Consider the following 18,705-nt stretch of genomic DNA (forward strand, 5'->3'; position numbering starts at 1 on the left):
CTCTAGTGTCTATTAATATAACAAATAATAGATTTTGAAGTCAATAAAAAAAATAGAAGTATTATTCGCATGCATCCTAAGATACTAATTCTATGTTAATAAAAGATTGATACCCCGCGTCCTTATCCTTTGTTATTGAAATATTTTAGATAAATCTATACACAAATATTTATATTAATAAACACTTAGTATTATAAATTACAAATACGAGACTTTAATTAGATTTATTTATTCAAATAGAGCACTTAAACACCTATATTAAACTAATACTCTTGTTCACAAAATTAATTAAACGGTATTTGTTGATTACAATGTTCATTCTCGGCGCATAATTGACTTTAAACCAAACTACTTATATTAAAAATAATTAATCAAAGGATAATGCTAACAAATACAAATATTTTCTTTAATGACTAATAATTACTTCCATAGTTTTTTTTACAAAAGAAAGTAGTAATAGTTTTATGGTTAATATTTATTCTGTCCCATATCAAATTAGTATTTTTAAAGATATTATAAAAAAAATGAATTTTTCTGCCATACAAATATTTTTTTGTTTTGGCATTTTAAAATCTTTATCCATCAATAACATATAAAATATGATAAATTAATATATATTTTGACGTTTTTTAAAAAACGTTTTATAATTGAGTTTATAAAGCTAAAAATAGTGGAATGAAGAATTTAATTTTTTTACATAAAATTTTCAGAAATCGTTAATTTAAAAGAAAAAAATAGACATTTCCCTAATTTTATTAACAAATGGTATGATTTACATGATTTGATAGAACTAATATAAATAAATTTTAAGGATTAATTACTATCTACGGTCAGTGTAAAAAGATTTACACATATGATTCATCACCGTCACCCATATATATTATTTTATAGGTTTTTAAAATAAAAGCCAAATTTATTTTAATATCCAACGAATAGAATTAATTGACGGTGTAAAATCTTTTTTACACTGTCGGAGTATATCTATTAAATTCTAAATTTTAATAGTAAAAAAACACAATTTTCTTTTTTACGGTATTTTCAGAGGAAGTAATCGACGAATGAAATTTAAGGGTTTAGTGAAACAAAGAATAGAAACAATCGGAATCATCAACAGAGCAGCGCGGCACGCACCTTGCGCACGATAGCAGAAATATTTCATTGTTAAAAGACAGCTAATATTATGCGTCTGTGGCCAATATAAACAATGAGCCTCGCATTTCGCATGCACTATAAAATGCGCACCCATTTCCTTCATTTTCTGTTATATTAACCGATAACCGTTCATTCTTCTTTCTCTGCCACCTTGGCAAGAGAGAGAAACTTGAACGAGAAAATTCATCGCCGCTCTCTACCGTCGTTACCGCCGTAAATTGTTTTTCCGGCGAGTTTTATCTGAATCGGTTTATGATGGATCTGTATTTGCTCGGTTGGATTTTAAGCTCCGTTTTGAGTTTATTTGCGTTGTACAGTTTGGTTTTCTCCGGGAAGAGAAACTCTGCTGCGTCGGTGAAGCCGAGTCAGCGTGGGGAAAGCGTGACGACTGATGCCGGAGAGATTAAATCGGAGAAGCTTAACCGTGACGCTGATGTTATTATTGTTGGAGCCGGTATCGCTGGCGCGGCTTTGGCTCATACTCTCGGGAAGGTATTGTGATTTGATTGCTGATTTTGTTTTGCTAGTGTGTCTGATTCTTGATGATGAATTGAATTGAATTGAATTGAATTGAATTGAATTAAATATGGCGTTGTTTTTATATGGTTGAGATTTTTGAATTGTCTTGAAACCTTATCTGTTAATAGAGAAAGTACAATATAGCAAAATTGGAAATGATTAGCAAAATTTGAAACTGTTTGAGATGAAAAGCGACGTGAAAGAGTGGAAAATAAAACGAGTAATGTTTTTGTCTCTCTGTACCTGTTTTGAATGAAAATGACAATATGATATAATTGGCATTTGGCAGTGATCACGTACTTGTTGTGTCACTTGTGTGGTGGTCATGCAATTGAACATTTGGAATCATGTTTTGACTAAAATTGCAATTCAGCAGAGTTATATATAACACCGCTCTGAAAAAAATGTGTCAGTGTTGGTGTCATGTTTCTGGTGTTCATAGGCATATTTTTATTATATGCACTTGACTGGTCTATTAACAAGCATTAGGTATCTCACTTGTTGTTTGTCATAAAAATTTTAGCTGGTTGATCTTCTATTTTGCCTATAACATATACTGTTTGTGTTGTTGATCAATTAGATTCATTTAAGGCCTTGTTTGGATTAACAATTTACTTTACAGCTTATAGCACAAGGGCTTAACATACAAGCGCTTATGGATAAACTATGAGTCTGTTTGGATTGATTTATTTTAACTTATCTACTTACATAAGTTTTGTTGACACCATTTGGGAAACCTTATCAAACCGGCTTATGACATTTTCATAAACTTTTTTTAAGCTTGTTTTTAAAAGTTTTTCAAGATAGCTTATGAAAACAACTCGTGGCATATATAAAAATCATTTAAATTTATTTTATCTTTTGCTATAAATAAAGATGGCTTATATCTTATTCTAAAGTGTTTATTTTGATAAACACCTGTGCTATAAGCTGCAAATAAGTTGTTTATCCAAACAAGCCCATTTCTATTACACAAGATAAAATCAAATCAAATCAAATTGTTTAAATATAAATTATAAGTTGTCTTGAAGAACTTATGAAAGTAAGCTGAAAACAACTTATGAAATTCCAAATAGTCTCGCAAGTGCTTATGCTAGCATATGTGCCCAAATAAGCATATCCAAATATGCCATAAGTCTTACGTGTTGTGTTAACCAATTCGGGTTGAGTAATGTTTTTCTTCTAAATATACATGAGTGTTGACTATATTAATTATTGTGGCATATAGGATGGACGAAGAGTGCACGTCATTGAAAGAGATCTGACTGAACCTGACAGGATTGTTGGAGAGTTGCTACAACCTGGAGGCTATCTCAAATTAGTTGAACTGGGGCTTGAAGGTAGTGTAAATTATTGAATTTTTAGGTTGTGGCTGATCAGGAGTGCTGGAAATACTCTGGGAAATTGTTTTGATCTTCCTGCCGAATGATCTTTCTTGTGTTTAACTGCAGATTGTGTGGACAAGATTGATGCTCAGAAAGTGTTTGGTTATGCTCTTTTCAAGGATGGGAAACATACTCGTCTCTCTTATCCCTTGGAAAAGTTTCACTCAGATGTCTCTGGCAGAAGTTTTCACAATGGACGTTTTATTCAGAGGATGCGAGAGAAAGCTTCCTCCCTTCCCAAGTAATAATTTCTTCCTTTGGATGTATAATGTATGCTTGTGTTGTGTATTCTTCCTTTACTAGCTTCTGTTGGTAATATATATATTGTTGGAACTATACTGCTATATTTTTGGAACTGCCTGTGATCCTTTACTACATTTAGGACTTAATTTGGGTTGATTTGGTTGATATTTATGTTACCTGAACCAAATTACTTATATTGCAATTTTTTCTGCTATTAGTTTGTGTCTTGGTCATATCATCCTAAGGACTGCCAATTGATATAAATTTCATTATACAATTGGAAATCAGTTTTGAGAATTCTTAATGTACTTTTTTATACTTCAATTGATCTGAAGATATATTCCTGTTAGCATATGTTAATGGTGTTTTTCCTTTTTCAATGTGTGTAGTGTAAATATGGAGCAAGGAACAGTCACTTCCCTACTTGAAGAGAAGGGGACAATCAAAGGTGTGCAATACAAGAATAAAGATGGTCAGGAATTGACAGCTTATGCTCCTCTTACCATTGTTTGTGATGGCTGTTTTTCAAACTTGCGTCGTTCTCTTTGCAACCCTAAGGTGAGAATTCCTTTCAGCATAATTCTGTAAAGGCTTTCTACAGTCATATTGTCAACTTCTTTCTATAAAATAAACGACGATGATGACCAAAAAAAAACATTTGCTGTAATTCATTTAGAGCTGTTTCTGTCATTTACAATACCGGCGTTTTTTTACTACTGAAGGTTCTCAGTCATGCACAAAAGTCCGTAGAATTCTGGATTAACATTCTATATTGCTTTATTTGCAGGTAGACAACCCCTCTTGCTTTGTTGGCTTAATTTTAGAGAACTGTGAACTTCCATGTGCCAATCATGGCCACGTCATACTTGGAGATCCTTCGCCAATTCTTTTCTATCCTATAAGTAGTACAGAGATTCGTTGTCTGGTTGATGTACCTGGTCAGAAGGTTCCCTCTATTTCAAATGGTGATATGAAAAAGTATCTAAAGACTACAGTTGCTCCTCAGGTAGCAATTATTCTCCAAGTTCTATAAATCCCTTTTTAGCCTTGGCATGTGGTTAGGTTACCCTTTTGGTTCAAATGAAATTTTGTTCACCATAAGTTGCAAATGATTGCAGGTCCCCCCTGAGCTTTATGATGCATTCCTAGCCGCAGTCGACAAAGGCAACATAAGGACAATGCCGAACAGAAGTATGCCAGCAGATCCCCGTCCTACTCCCGGCGCTGTACTGATGGGAGATGCATTCAACATGCGTCATCCACTAACAGGGGGCGGAATGACAGTAGCACTGTCGGATATTGTGGTGCTGAGAAATCTTCTCAAGCCTTTGCGTGACCTTAATGATGCACCCACACTTTGCAAATACCTTGAGTCCTTTTATACCTTGCGTAAGGTAATGTTGTATGCATTTTTTTGGTTTTGATCAAATTTCTAATGCAAATAAATAAGCAGTCACAAAGCTAACTAATAAGATGGAGTAGAATGCCTTTTATTGCGCCAATCTTGACTTCACTCAACGCTTTTAAAGCTTAAAAGTTAAAACACTAATGTTAGTCATTCAATTTGCAGCCTGTGGCATCCACCATAAATACATTGGCAGGTGCCCTTTACAAGGTTTTTTGTGCATCCCCTGATCAAGCAAGGAAGGAAATGCGCCAAGCTTGCTTTGATTATCTGAGCCTTGGGGGCCTATTCTCAGAAGGACCGATCTCTTTACTTTCAGGATTAAACCCTCGTCCCTTAAGTTTGGTTCTCCATTTCTTTGCTGTCGCAGTATATGGTGTTGGTCGTTTACTATTACCATTTCCTTCACCTAAACGGGTGTGGCTTGGAGCTCGATTACTCTCTGTAAGTATAAACCTATTATATTTACTTCAGTTTTTGTGTCTGAATAAATAGCATACAAATTAACTCTTCTAAACCAAATTTATCTATTCCTAGGGTGCATCTGGAATCATCTTGCCCATAATTAAGGCTGAAGGAATTCGCCAAATGTTTTTCCCTGCCACTGTTCCAGCTTATTACAGAACGCCTCCGGTTTCACAAGAGTGAGTTAGCTTTATCATCCGAACTTTAGAGAGAAATTGAACGAAGGCTGATGCTGATAGATTGTATACATTTTGGCCTAGTGTGTATTCTTTGTAGGTTGTAACTGGTACGGTCTCAAAAGTTCAATTATGCTTTTTCTACTTTAGAAAATTTGAATCCAACCGGCCTTCATTATAACACTGCGGCACACCATCATTGCCATAACTAACTATTCATTACGAACCATCATTGCCATAACTAACTATTCATTACGAACCATCATTGTCATAACTATACAATAAGGACTCAACCAGAAACACTCACTGATAACGGCAATTATAGACATAGCACATACTCCAAAAGATAAGGGTAGCATTTACTTACTAATGGTAGGTTGTTTTTTCATAGAATAAAAAGATATTCAAAGAGATTAATTACTATACATTATCGGTGTAAATAGATTTACACTGTCGATTCATCATTATCATCCGTTTGCATTACTTTATAGATTTTTAAAATAAAAGTCAAACTTATTTTAATATCCAATGTCTAGGATTAAGTGACGGTGTAAAATCTCTTTACATTGTCAGTGTATTTCGATTAAATTCATATTTAAAAGCAAGAGGTGATATATTAATACCATTAATAACCTAATGTAGAGAACCTTGCATCATATAGTTACATTCATCATTGAGTGTTCAATTCTACTAAATCTGTCTTAATTTTTCTCATTCCCAAAGGTCAAGGTTCTTTATATGTTTCATCGGTCAATGAAGTCCACTTCCATGTTGAATATTCAAGTCAATATAATTGAAGATTTCTTAATGCATCCTATATGTTTCTTAACTATCACATAAAAATATTTAAATGTTCCCAGATTCTGAAAATGTATTTTCAGACGCACTAAATTTTAATTGAAAATTAAAATATTTTGGAGATGCATCTTCGTTTATTTTATAGAGTTGCATCTCCGTAACGTATTAGAACATAATATTTCATGTTATATTTTGTTTACGTTTATTCATATTAAGATTTATTAGCGTTATGTACTATGTTATATGACGAGATTTAAACCATACAATCAATATACAAAAACTGATGTTCATAAATTCAGATGGTCCAAAAATGTTATACAAATAAAAGATCAATAAATGTCAAAAAAGTGGAGAACAACAATAAAGTAGCATGATGTCAAAATACAATACAATCAATACTACCACTACTAGGGGTGTTCAAAACTAACCCAACCCAATAGAAAACCGCAAACCAAACCAAACCGAAACCGCAAAAAATCGCATTTGGTTCGGATTCGTTTGGGTCATTTTTTAATAAAGCCGTACAGTTTGGTTTGGTTTGCGGTTTGTATTTTGCAAACCGAACTAAACCAAACCAAACCACATTATATTACAACCTAAACTTCACTTATCCCACATCCAACCCAAACCTCAAATCTAATATGCCTTAACCTTACAATTACAAACGATTTTCTCTTAATCACACTTAGGGTTTCAATTTCAACCTTCTTAAATCTCTCATAATAGTATCACACGTTCTTCTCATCTTCTTTCCCATGTAGGTCTCGCATATTCTACTATAATAAGTCATCTATTATGTTCTTTCTTTTTTGATCTTTTATGTTACTATTTTCTCTTCCAATTACGTTTTTATTGCACTTTTCTTCTCAATCTCGCATCTCTTATGTTCTTTTTTTCATCTTCTCTAATCTCTCATCTCATATGTTTTTTTATGTTTTATTATAATGTCTTTGATATTATTTTATGCTATTATTTATATTTGTCTTTTATTCCACTTTTGTCTAATCTGATTTTTTGTATATTTAATGAAACGCTTTTGTCTAAATATGATGAATTTTGATGTTATTTAATAATGTATGAATGACTAAACACAAAGTTATGTCATTATTTATAGGAGTATATATGGTTCAATAAAAATATTATAAAAAACCGAACCAACCCAAACCGCATTGATTTGGTTTGGTTTTATTTCTAAAAGCCAACCGAACCAAACCGAACCGCATGCTTATTTCTCTTGCGGTTCGGGTGATTTTTATCGGAAAAATCGCCCAAACCGCACCGCGAACACCCCTAACTACTACTATATACTAATGCATTACTGTGTATGTCGGACTACATCTTATCTAACTCCTCAGCCTCCTTGACCATCAATCTCCCCGTCCTCCAGCGTTGCCTCCGATACATAAATGTCCCCCGTGCCTCCATCATAATGGCATCTAGGACCTGGCTCACATCAAACCCATTAGGGAAAAAATATTTGTCAATGTCTGTCTGCGCAATCTCCACAATGCAACGAAATCTAGGCAAGATATCTTCAACATAATCTAATTATGCATGCTCATCCTCTAGTATCTCGTTATGAGTTGGCCTCGGTGGGTCTCCTGGAGCTGTTTGCATCATATACAGATGTGATACCCTGAAAAACCACATGATTTATGTGTCCATGTAGTTCCAGTTGCTCGAGGCTATGGTACTATGTGCCTCATCCGACACCAAATGACTAATAATCATCAAACATATAATCCATCTGTCTATGTGTCAAAGCAGGATGAGCAAATACAACGGGGTGTTTGGGAATGGTCTGAGTGTAGCTGAATTGCTGCATGACACGCTCAGATAGATGAGGAGTAATGAGACGTGACCCGCAGGCCAATCATCCAGAGTATATCACTATCTCGTCAAATGGTTGCGTCTCACGGTGATCGACATAGCTGTTGAAATGCATGTCCTCAACAACCAAGCAGTCAAGATACACTTAACGACTCAGTCGTCTGGTTCCCTCTGAGTGGGGAAAATGCAGTAGAACGCGACATATCCTCTGAGTAAGTTGGTACACTTTTCCAACTGGAGATGTGCGAGAAGTGCTGGAGGATCCAAACCTGAAAAGTTTGGAACACACGGATAATAAGTAATGGTGTTGTAAAGATGAAATGAAAAGGACACATAAAGATGAAAAGATCAATAAATATTACTGTCAGTAGTGCGATATTGCACGTGACCTATTTCGTCTTCCACCTACACCCTTTGATAATTTAGATTACAAGTAGACCAAACAAGTGGCCCCTCGGTTGTACTCATTGTCTATATTAAATACTTTATTTGTGTGAAATTTTTAACGCTTGGGATTTTGCCAACAGTTTTGGATGGTTGTGATTGCACTGACAGTTTTGTGTGCTCCAGAGTAAGTGCAAAGTTGTATAAATAGGGGGTGACATGTTGTTTGATAAAAACATCTCAAAAAATGTCTCTTCCTCAATTTTCGATTAAGGCAGAAGTGTACTTCAACGGAGCTTCACCTCCTGTAGAGTTTCGGCTTTCGAATGACATTACATCTCTCGCCGGCCTGACATCTAAGTTGAATGAATTGGTGACCGATATCGAAAACAGAAAGGTGAGAAAGATCGAATTTCGTAGAGATTTGGATTGATACTGACGGGAGGGTGAAATACAACCTTGTTGAGTTGAAGACGGATGAATATATGAAGGATATGTGGAGGTCATTTAGTCATAGTATAACAAATGGGCCGATCGAGTTAGATGCTAAGATTTCAAGGTCTGTCGACGCTATAATGAAGATGATGAAACGTCCAAAATCATCTGGTAGTGACCAAATTTTCTTATTTATCACCATTTTTTAAGTTATGTTTAAGTTATGTAATTGTTTATCAAATGTTAGTTTATATTGATGTAGCATGAATGAAAGATCAAAAATATTATGTAATAAAAAAGTTTATGATGAAGACGTTTAAGTAATATACAAATAATAAAAGATCTCTAAATAGGCCCTCCACGGGCTATGTATGCAGCCTGAGCAAATCCAGTATAAACCTCGCCATCTGGGTTCATCAAACCCGTGAGGTTATCCATAATAATTGTATTCATCTGGAGACACTGTTGGTCATCGACATCAGCTATAGGAGGAGGAGGCGACATATCATCAACAGGTACCCCAGGATCAGAAGGCCCAGCATCACCCAGATCCTCAACAAATTGAGTGATGCGAGGGTGTGATACAGTGAGATACTGCTCTAAGTAACAATCCTCATACTGCGAGAGGTGTTGAACCCTAACTACTCGATCTCTAATGACACGACCGGAGCTGATGAAGTTACTCCAATCAATGCTCGTAGATGGTATAGTTGGAACTGGTCGTGGGATACTTTGAACATAAACATATTGTCGCAAACACCTCTCAAAAAAGTGTCTAGCAACTATGGTCTCCCGTCGCATATAACCTGAATATAATGAAGACTCCTCTAATTCACGGTGGACTCTATGATCAGTGTATGGTATCCAGATGACACATCTACAGTCAACTATCGATCATCCTCTGGTACTCAGCAATACCACCCTGACGTGACTGTCTGCCCTTTCATCTCCTCGCCCGTGGGGCCCTCACAAGGGAATGTTGCACCCTCCTGTCACATATGGTGGGAAAATACTTGTATATTCTGCACTGATATCAAAACACAGACATAGCAAATAATAAATAAGAAATTTTATTTGTAATAATTAAATAAGAAATCAACAACAAATAATAATTTCAAGCATTGCTTATAACAAACTCAAATAACCAGCGAGTTGTCTAGTCTCAAATACCGTCGTCACTCCAAGTAAGATGGTCAATGCAACGCAATTCCAAGCCCAACTGGTAACGTCGAGGCTACTAAATAAGCACATGTACCGGGCGTCGATATAAACACTTGACTTGTCCGCAAAGAGAATACATGCTACTATATGTGTGTACACCCTAGCGGCAGCCTCATAACTTCCAGCCGCTACAAGCTCGTCGTACGTCTTCCGAAGTAAGTAGCGACGCGTCAAGCATAGTGAAGGAGCAGTGGACAAAATCAAGTAGCTCGAAATCCCGTACAATCCAACTGGCTTACTCAGGCATCAGAATCTTTGGGAAGTCCTTCAGCTTTGAACCGTGTGAAGTTACCTTTAGTGTGGGACGGCCATGTGACAAAAAAATATAAAAAATATTTGCAATTAACTTTCATGGCACAATAATAAACAAATTAAAGATAAACATAAAAGACATATACCCCTTATTGCCATAGTCGTAACACCAAATGGTCTGCATACTCAGTACGTACCGACCGGTCAACGGATCCTCTAAGAAATCCTCTGTTAGTGTGCACATAGGACTCAGTCGAAGGTGTTGTAACCTCTGTGTCAATAGTAACATATGAGACTGGATCAACAACAACATCTGATTGGACCTACTCAGCAGTCACCTCATCAGCAACCACCCCAACAACCTTTTCAGCTCTAGCAACCTCTCCAGCAACCTCCTTAACAACATCTCCAACTCCAACAATCTCTCCAGTAGTCTCCTCACCAACATCTCTAGCAACCTCCTCAACAACCTCTTTAACAACATTTTAAGCAACAACCTCATCTTCCGTCTCCTCTGCCACATCATCTCTCTGGAATGCTCAACTGAATGTACCTGACTGCATCAAGTGCTACGAAATGCGCAGAACCCACCCTGCTCAACCAACCGTTTCTGGTGTGAACCGATTGGAACCACTCGTCCAGCCTGTATCCAAAAAGACTCAACCTCAACAGTCCTAGTCTGGTCTCTCACTCTATCGGTAGTTCTGCCAGCAATAGTCGTCTCTACCTCTATATTTCATTGCAACATAAGGAATTTTAAAAAAAAAAATTACAACCAACGAAAATTTTAAAATTTATGATAAAAAATAATTTTTTATATCGAAAATTTCAAAATTTTCGGTAAAAGACCATGTTTATAACTACCGAAAATTTTAAAATTTCCAAAAAATCAAATGGTATTTTATAATGGAAAATTTGAAATTTCCAATAAGATTGAAAGAATTAATACGGAGATTTTAGAATTTTCAGTACAAAATCCCAAATTTTTTAACTTTTTACAATAAAAAAACATACTATTTTCGATAGTGTTTTAAAATTTTTGATATCCCCTAGAGTTTAAAAAAATCCACTTGATTTTACAAGGATAATGATTTTTTTTTCATACACTTTGGGGAGTGTTGGCCGGAAGAATTCTCCTATTAACATCATTAAGACCGAGGGAGATTGGATTTGTCATGTAATCTTAAAACCAATGGAAAAAAAGAAGTAATCCTACATACATTAAGATTGTACTCAGTAATAATAATTACAACATAACTCATGCTCAATTGAATTCCTTACAAAAACGGATTTCCTCATTGTGCTATTCTCACCAGCACATGCAGCTTTCCTAACTAGTACAAAAACTATTAAATTTTCAAACGAGTGTATGTTTAAACCTTAAATTTTATTAGTGATGTTAATTGTAGCTGCAACCGGCGACTTACCCTTGCTATTATGATTTTTCTTTAATTTAGCAAAGTCTTAGATTGCAGCCACATTGGTTTACAGCATTGTGACCGGCGACCAACGACCAGCGACTAACCTCATTGTAATACAACACCGCTATTATGTAATAATTTCCCAAAATTAAGGTTCTCCTTGGGTTACGGCATAGCAGTCCTGAACTACATCAACCTTTTTTTTGTGATACAAATTTAAGTGAGTTGAACTCCGAAGACTCACCATGATCAGGGTTAACTTTAGACACGACCCCAAAATTATCATTATTTTAAATATGTTGCATCCTTCAAGTTCCCATGATTATCAGGCAGGGTTGCAATTACAGACTATGATTCTTTCTTTCTTGTTGTATGGCCTCGTATGAACTCATAACTTCTTTGAACTTAGCCTCAGCAGCCACTGTCACATTATCACATACATGAATCTTTAAGTAATAATGACACGGATTAAGATAACAAGATCTTAATGATATCTAGACAAGACCTACCTCTATCCTCTTGGTTCTGGTCAGGATGAAACTGCTTTGCCTTGGTCCTAAATGCTGTCTGTGAAAGAGATGAGAATAAAATGTTGGAAATGAAAGACCTAACAGAGATCAAAGCAATATATAGATGACAAAATAAGAAATAGTTATGCATAGTAAGGTATGCCGAAAACTAAGTTCTTTTGCAAAATAATATATTTATAAGGTATAAACTTAAAGTAGATCATTATTGTAATTTGTAAATCTATCATTATATAAATATAACAATGCTAGCATTGTTCTCGATTATTGAATGAAATTCATACATGTCTCACTTATCATGACAAGTTTGTTAGAGAATGTATTATTAGTATTTATCATTAAAAACTCATCCACAAAACTTCCTAGCTTGTGGACTATTTATTGCGCCATCATCATCAATGGTGTACCATTTAAGCTTTGATTGGTTTCATAAAAATGGCTAAGAGAGAGTAAGGCAAGAGATTAAGAGGAGAGAAATGGGAAACTCCTACTTTTTTATCAAAGAAATTGAAAAGTATGGAAAAATTGCAATGGGTCCCACATATTTATGTTTCTTCATTGAGTTGGGTTGTGAAGAATAAGCAAAGAAACGTGCCACACTTCTCGCAACCAAACAGATTCATATAGTCTGAAAATATATGATATGATTTCCTTTATATTCATGTCATTTGGCACCCCACCATAGGATTTTGCTAGAGGCCAATCAAGATAGTTTGCAAAATGTACAAACTAATTGTGGCAGTCTTATAACTTTTTTAGAGCAAAAATCACAAAGACAATATTTTTCATGTGATTTCACTGGTGCCCAAGTTACAAAACTAGTTTCCTATTTAAGAAGTAATAGTGGTGCTAAACCTACCCTGTCAAATAACATCAATGGAAAGTGTCAATGGTAGCCATATGATACAAACCAGAGGATAATAAGAGAAATAGACAGAAGACTATCATCAGAGTCACAAAGCAAGCATTCAATAATATCTTTGATAAAAAGAGAAATTACCTTAATTTCAGCATCTGTATATGGTGTCGTTCTAGACCTGAGATCCATAAAAAAAAAGGGAATCTTTATTTGCTAATCATGAATGCAAACAAGCATGCTATTGATAACTTTTGATGCAAATGGTATATGATTAGAGCAAAGGGGTTTCCGTTCGCACATAATGGTCTATCAGCTATGAACAGATACCAAAATCAGATAAAGGGGTTTCCGTTCAAATTAAGATATGTTATTGACCCTCCAGATGTACCATATAATATATCCACTAAGAAAAACTATTGTTATCGAACATTTTCTAATTCACAACATAATATATATGAACCTTGCTATCTTGTGGTCCTTCAAGTTTATAACTACACAAGAGCAATTTCTATCAAATCACATTTGTCGAGAGTCCTGAATCCGATGAGATATGGTCTAACTATATACCTATAAGTGGAAGCATCGCTCCTCCTACAAGCCAATTTTGTGACGTTGAGTTAGACCCAAAATGAGTGGCCCAAAGATTTCAACTTAAGAATTATTCCTAAATGACTAAAACAAAACATAATGAAGATTTTAATTTTGACAAACTACCAGCAAACAAGAAGCCCGGATCATTGTAGCGACTAAGGTTTTATGTAGTATAGAATCTTTAAACATAATTTTTTTGCTGGTAGAAATTTAAATATAGTTTTTCTGCTGAATGTGTAAAATTCCTTATAGGATCAAAATTAAATCTTTTTGAATTTCAAAATATAGTTGAACCTGTTGAATATACTTAAGGGTATTACAGCATTCTGATATAATTTCTGCCGATGCAAGATGCTATATACAAAAACACTAGATTTCTGTGAGTACCTGTCGAGACCCAAAACTGAGTAGTGGTGTGATAATAATGAATAATTTATGCTTCCATTGTCCCTTGGGTAATTTTTCCACTGGTCTCTGAAGGTTTGTTCAGCCTTCCAATACCAATCATCTCTTTGGAAATTCTGATGATATGTACCAGAACCATTTTCCTTCCAGTTCTCGGGATTTCGTCTATACTTATTCCTTTCTCTATTAAACACATCTTGCATACGCCTTATTCTTTCCTATAAAGAGAAGATAGAAACATTACCTAAATGACTTCATCACATGTGATTACCACCATAATCTTAAGCGACTCTTTCACAAGTGAATATCATTTATAAGGGACTATCATTTGTGACTTATTATATCTTATTCATAAAGGAGTTATCCTAAGTGATTATCATAAGGCTCGAGACAAAAAATGCCTAGCATAAACCAACCAATCAAACATCTAAGCAACAAAAAACCATACTTCTTTGCAGATTACTAGAATCAACTAATAAAGATTGCAGAAAATTTTACTTCATCCAAAAAGATTTCCCATTTTGAAAGATCACAACACATCTTCAATCTTAAACTCTTTTAAAAGGCAATGAGTATTTCCAATAGAACAACAAAACTTGCAACTACCACAATAACAATAAAATCAGTATAGAGATAAGTAATTGATTAAAAACTCACCACTCTCTCCATCTCTTCCTCATACTCCTCTTGCAGTCGCTTATTGTACCTCTTCCATGCTTCTTCTTGAAAAGTTGTTCGAAAAGAACCGACATTCCCTCCTTTCAAAGACCTGGACAGCTACAAAAAGTTCAATAATAGCAATCATTCTTAGTTTCATTCCATTTTACATCTCTTAAAAAAATACTTAAATTTTCCATACCAAAAAAAACCTGAAATTCACAGAAAATAAGATTAGCATATATATGTTTGGTTCTGCTGTGAAAAAAATGATTTTGAGTGAATTGATTCGTTATAATTGATTTAGGTTAAAAGTGAGTTGAATGTAAAGTGATTTATGCTTGAATAACTTTAAGCAAACTCAATTTTAACTTCAAATAATTTATATTTGGACAACTTTGGGCAAAATCAAAACCTACAAATTTTAACTTCAAGTAGAATCAATTTTTGAGGCAAAATCAATTCTACCTTAGAACCAAACACCTCAAAATCATTTCAAAGTCAATTCTAAGTATTGCTTTTGACTCTTCCAAAAGCTAAACCAAGCAAAAACCTTAAATTCACAGAATATAAGATTATATACATACATACATACATAGGTATGTAATTATACACGCATGCGCCATTTCTGCTATTGAAAATGAAACGATTTTTGTGAATAACACAAAAATAGTCAATAAAAACGTTGTTGATGATGATGATTTGATGTTGATAGTGATGAAATTAGAATCAAATTGATCATGTAAACCCTAAAAACACATAAAACAGAAAGAAAGAAAAAAGTAGGAAAATGATTAGAAATAAAATTGAATAGTGAAGGCGTAGAACTCACGGCGAAGGTGGTGGCGGTAGCGCCGATTAATCCGAAGAGGAAAACTCCCCAAAGTTTGATATCTTGAACAAATTTATCATCGTTGATTTTCCTATCATCACCTTCATCTTCCTTCATTTAGAAGAAAAAAAACACTTTCAATGATAATTCCAGTAAACGATTACTCCACAATCCAAACACGGATCTATCTCTGTGTTTTTCACCAAAATACAACACGTTTCTATGCTTTCTTCTTTTGAATAATCGGCGGAATTTGCTTTCTTTTTTACTCTGCATGAGATACCGTTAATCGAATTCGCCATGACAAAGAGAGTTTTTTTTTCATTACGTGGTACTGGGGGCGGGAATAGAAAAGGTCCACCTAAGCGGGCCTAACTCAGCCCAAGGCTTTATTAGTTTTTAATATAACTATTTCATTACACTTCAACCTTTTAGAATTCAGATTTTATTCTTCGCATCGAATACATAACAAACTATATTTGAAGCACGTCAAATTTAAGTTAAAATAGATTGGATGTTTAAATTCGGATTAAAAACTTACGAATCTTGAAATCTAAATGCGTCTCAACATACCACACCAAAACCTAATCTCGGAACTACAAACACATTAAATGGTTAGTCTGAATTTCAATCTCTGAATTTAACTTATGAAGATTGAAATTCGGACGTTAGCATTTAAGTATTCACGCACAAACATTTGTCTCTTTCTTCTCTTTCATTTCATCAAATTTGAACTCAAGTGAAAAAAAGGTCATCACTGCCTACTCCTACACCAACCGTTTTTAATGTTTCTCACAATTTCTACTCCATTACATTAAAGATTAGCATATTTGTCAAGTTATAATCCACTCCTTTCAACCTGGGATGAAGGATTTCTATAGGATTAGATATGGTTATATTAACCATGGTTTATTGTCTGTTTTTGTTGAGAGATAGCAGTATAGACGTCATCATTTCATATTCTGGTCGGTGATATGATCATCATATTTGATGATGTATCATGCCTCATACATCTTCCAATCACAAGAAGATTATTAGATCACTCTAAAATCAGTAGATCTAGGATTGGACCTGATGATGACATATTTAGGAGTTGATCCTGTCCAACAAGAAATAGATGACACTAGCGGGTGTCATGCTAGATTTTCTTTCTTCATGAAAAATTATGTTGACCACTTGAATGCAGATGTGATGTCGTGAGTGACGATGCATAAGTTGCATATCATAAAATGTGTGTTGATGTCGTATTTCATGGTTTTGATTGGCACACTCCTTTTTGTGGACAGAAGTGTGACCTATGTTGACATTGTCTACATTAAATACTTTATTAACTTAGAGAGGACTCACGAGTACAACTGGAAACATCTTATTTGGTGTACCTCAACTCTGAGTTAGTTAAAGGTATTCAACTAATGTTAATTCCACCATCATTTATATTTATTTAATAATACATGTGTTACACCCTTATTGATATTTCATCTAAACTATTTTCAAGCATGGATCCACCAATATTTTTCACGTCTCTTCGGGTGAGAATATATTGAAGACTATTATAAGGAATTCTCACGTATCTGCTCCATTTCCCCACTCATGTGATCGAGCCATTTCGAATTACACTAGACTGTATCGTGTCAGATGACATATGTTTCACTTCATACAATGAGCACAGTCAAACATAACCCTTGGTTTGTGGGTCTCGACTTATGTATCTACATCTACCTGAACAAATACTACGACAGTCCGGGTATTTGCATGGTATACTTAGGGATCTTATAGTTGCTTCTCATGCCACTGTTTTTCACAAAGATGTTGATGGGACATTTGTGGACTATGATGAGCATCTTTTGCTAAAAGGTGTACGTAGTGTGCCAGCTCTTCATCCATGGAGTACGATATGTAATTACATTTAATGGTTTATAAAGTGTTTCATCCTTACATGACACCACATGTAAAAGAAGACCCCCTTATGTCAGTTCATCAAGAGATACTAGAAGAGGAACATGCAAGGGCAAATAATATTGTGTATGTATTACCGATATATCACCATATTGTTGTTATTTAGAGAGTCTATATCTAGCGTGGTGTTTCAAGGATGGGTTTCTCAGATGGTCACTATATAGCCAATATTAAAAGAGGCACCATATGCATTGCAATATATCTCACAAATGAGGAACAAAGGCGTTATATACACCCAATAGTGATTTTTAGTTTGTATTTTGATATTAATATTTTGAAACTTTTGTATGGTTCATTATATTTTACAAATAATTGATGTATGGTTCACCAACATTTTATTTGAAAATTTGATCGTATTAATGAATGACTAATGTGTATGGTCTATTGTAGATATGATTTATAAATGACATCTAATATATGGTTTATTAATAATGAAAACTTCTTCAAAGTTAGTGTAAAAGGGTGCAAATGGAGTTTGTTTGGATTTTGAAATTTAGATTCACCCAATTGTTATAAAATAAAACACGATTATTTTACCTTAACCATCTTGTGATGAAACACATACCCAAAGAAATGTGTGAAGTGTATCCGAAGATTGAAATCCTAATTTTAATATGGTATATCTTGAAATTAAAATCCAGGTTTTTTTTTGGGAAAATGGGGTGTCTTTTTTGATGAAGTTATTTTGTTGTGAAATTGGTGTGTCTGAGTTTCAGACACTAAGGAGGGCGTTTTCGAATTTCCATAGGGTGTGTGATCATGTGTAGTGAACACCATCCTTTTTATATATAGAACATTAGTTTTTTTTAAAACAAAAAATAGACCAAAATCCATTAAAAAAAGTTTTTTTATAAATTTGTTAGATGTGTTTCTATGTATTTTTCACAAATTCTATGAAAGTTTGAAAATGCTTATGTTCAAAAGTTATTATTCAGACGCATTCATTACCGATGTCTGACAAAATTGAAATTCGACCATTTTTCATACTTTGGTTAATTTATGAAACTTGTGATTCTAATAGTATAAGATGTATTGTACCCTTAATAATGAAAACTTAGATTCACCCAATTGTTATAAAATAAAACACGATTATTTTACCTTAACCATCTTGTGATGAAACACATACCCAAAGAAATGTGTGAAGTGTATCCGAAGATTGAAATCCTAATTTTAATATGGTATATCTTGAAAT

At 34.3% G+C, this 18,705-nt stretch overlaps 2 protein-coding genes across 3 annotated transcripts; one reads left to right on the forward strand and one right to left on the reverse strand.

Moving 5' to 3' along the window:
* The first annotated feature begins 1,039 nt into the window (after positions 1 to 1,039).
* Positions 1,040 to 5,510, forward strand: LOC127091218 (squalene monooxygenase SE1). Its single transcript, XM_051029785.1, has 8 exons — positions 1,040 to 1,644; positions 2,900 to 3,011; positions 3,123 to 3,297; positions 3,689 to 3,857; positions 4,087 to 4,305; positions 4,418 to 4,693; positions 4,870 to 5,148; positions 5,242 to 5,510. Exons 1-8 carry the CDS (start codon positions 1,405 to 1,407, stop codon positions 5,350 to 5,352), a joined length of 1,581 nt encoding a protein of 526 aa, XP_050885742.1. The 5' UTR covers positions 1,040 to 1,404; the 3' UTR covers positions 5,353 to 5,510.
* Positions 5,511 to 11,460: 5,950 nt separating this feature from the next.
* Positions 11,461 to 15,925, reverse strand: LOC127096638 (uncharacterized). Of its 2 annotated transcripts, XM_051035185.1 has the most exons (6): positions 15,558 to 15,925; positions 14,726 to 14,845; positions 14,051 to 14,286; positions 13,214 to 13,250; positions 12,196 to 12,253; positions 11,461 to 12,107 (listed from the first exon to the last, which is right to left on the reverse strand). In XM_051035185.1, exons 1-6 carry the CDS (start codon positions 15,672 to 15,674, stop codon positions 12,028 to 12,030), a joined length of 648 nt encoding a protein of 215 aa, XP_050891142.1. In that variant the 5' UTR covers positions 15,675 to 15,925; the 3' UTR covers positions 11,461 to 12,027. The 2 variants fall into 2 exon arrangements, with proteins under 2 accessions (XP_050891142.1, XP_050891143.1); XM_051035186.1 differs by lacking the exons at positions 11,461 to 12,107; positions 12,196 to 12,253; positions 13,214 to 13,250 and adding an exon at positions 13,290 to 13,663.
* Between the last annotated feature and the right edge of the window lie 2,780 nt (positions 15,926 to 18,705).

The sequence above is a fragment of the Lathyrus oleraceus genome, chromosome 6 (genome assembly GCF_024323335.1).
Source record: "Lathyrus oleraceus cultivar Zhongwan6 chromosome 6, CAAS_Psat_ZW6_1.0, whole genome shotgun sequence".
Taxonomy (NCBI): Eukaryota; Viridiplantae; Streptophyta; class Magnoliopsida; order Fabales; family Fabaceae; genus Lathyrus; species Lathyrus oleraceus.

What these genes read in the sequence shown, in the direction of transcription:
- LOC127096638 (XM_051035185.1), bottom strand. Translation starts at nt 15,674, where the DNA reads ATGAAGGAAGATGAAGGTGATGATAGGAAAATCAACGATGATAAATTT. An exon ending in CTACCGCCACCACCTTCGCC is followed by an intron (nt 14,846 to 15,557) that starts GTGAGTTCTACG and finishes AACTTTTTGTAG; the next exon opens with CTGTCCAGGTCTTTGAAAGG. An exon ending in CCAGAACCAAGAGGATAGAG is followed by an intron (nt 12,108 to 12,195) that starts GTAGGTCTTGTC and finishes ATAATGTGACAG; the next exon opens with TGGCTGCTGAGGCTAAGTTC.
- LOC127091218 (XM_051029785.1), top strand. Translation starts at nt 1,405, where the DNA reads ATGATGGATCTGTATTTGCTCGGTTGGATTTTAAGCTCCGTTTTGAGT. An exon ending in GTTCTCTTTGCAACCCTAAG is followed by an intron (nt 3,858 to 4,086) that starts GTGAGAATTCCT and finishes CTTTATTTGCAG; the next exon opens with GTAGACAACCCCTCTTGCTT. An exon ending in TTGGAGCTCGATTACTCTCT is followed by an intron (nt 5,149 to 5,241) that starts GTAAGTATAAAC and finishes ATCTATTCCTAG; the next exon opens with GGTGCATCTGGAATCATCTT.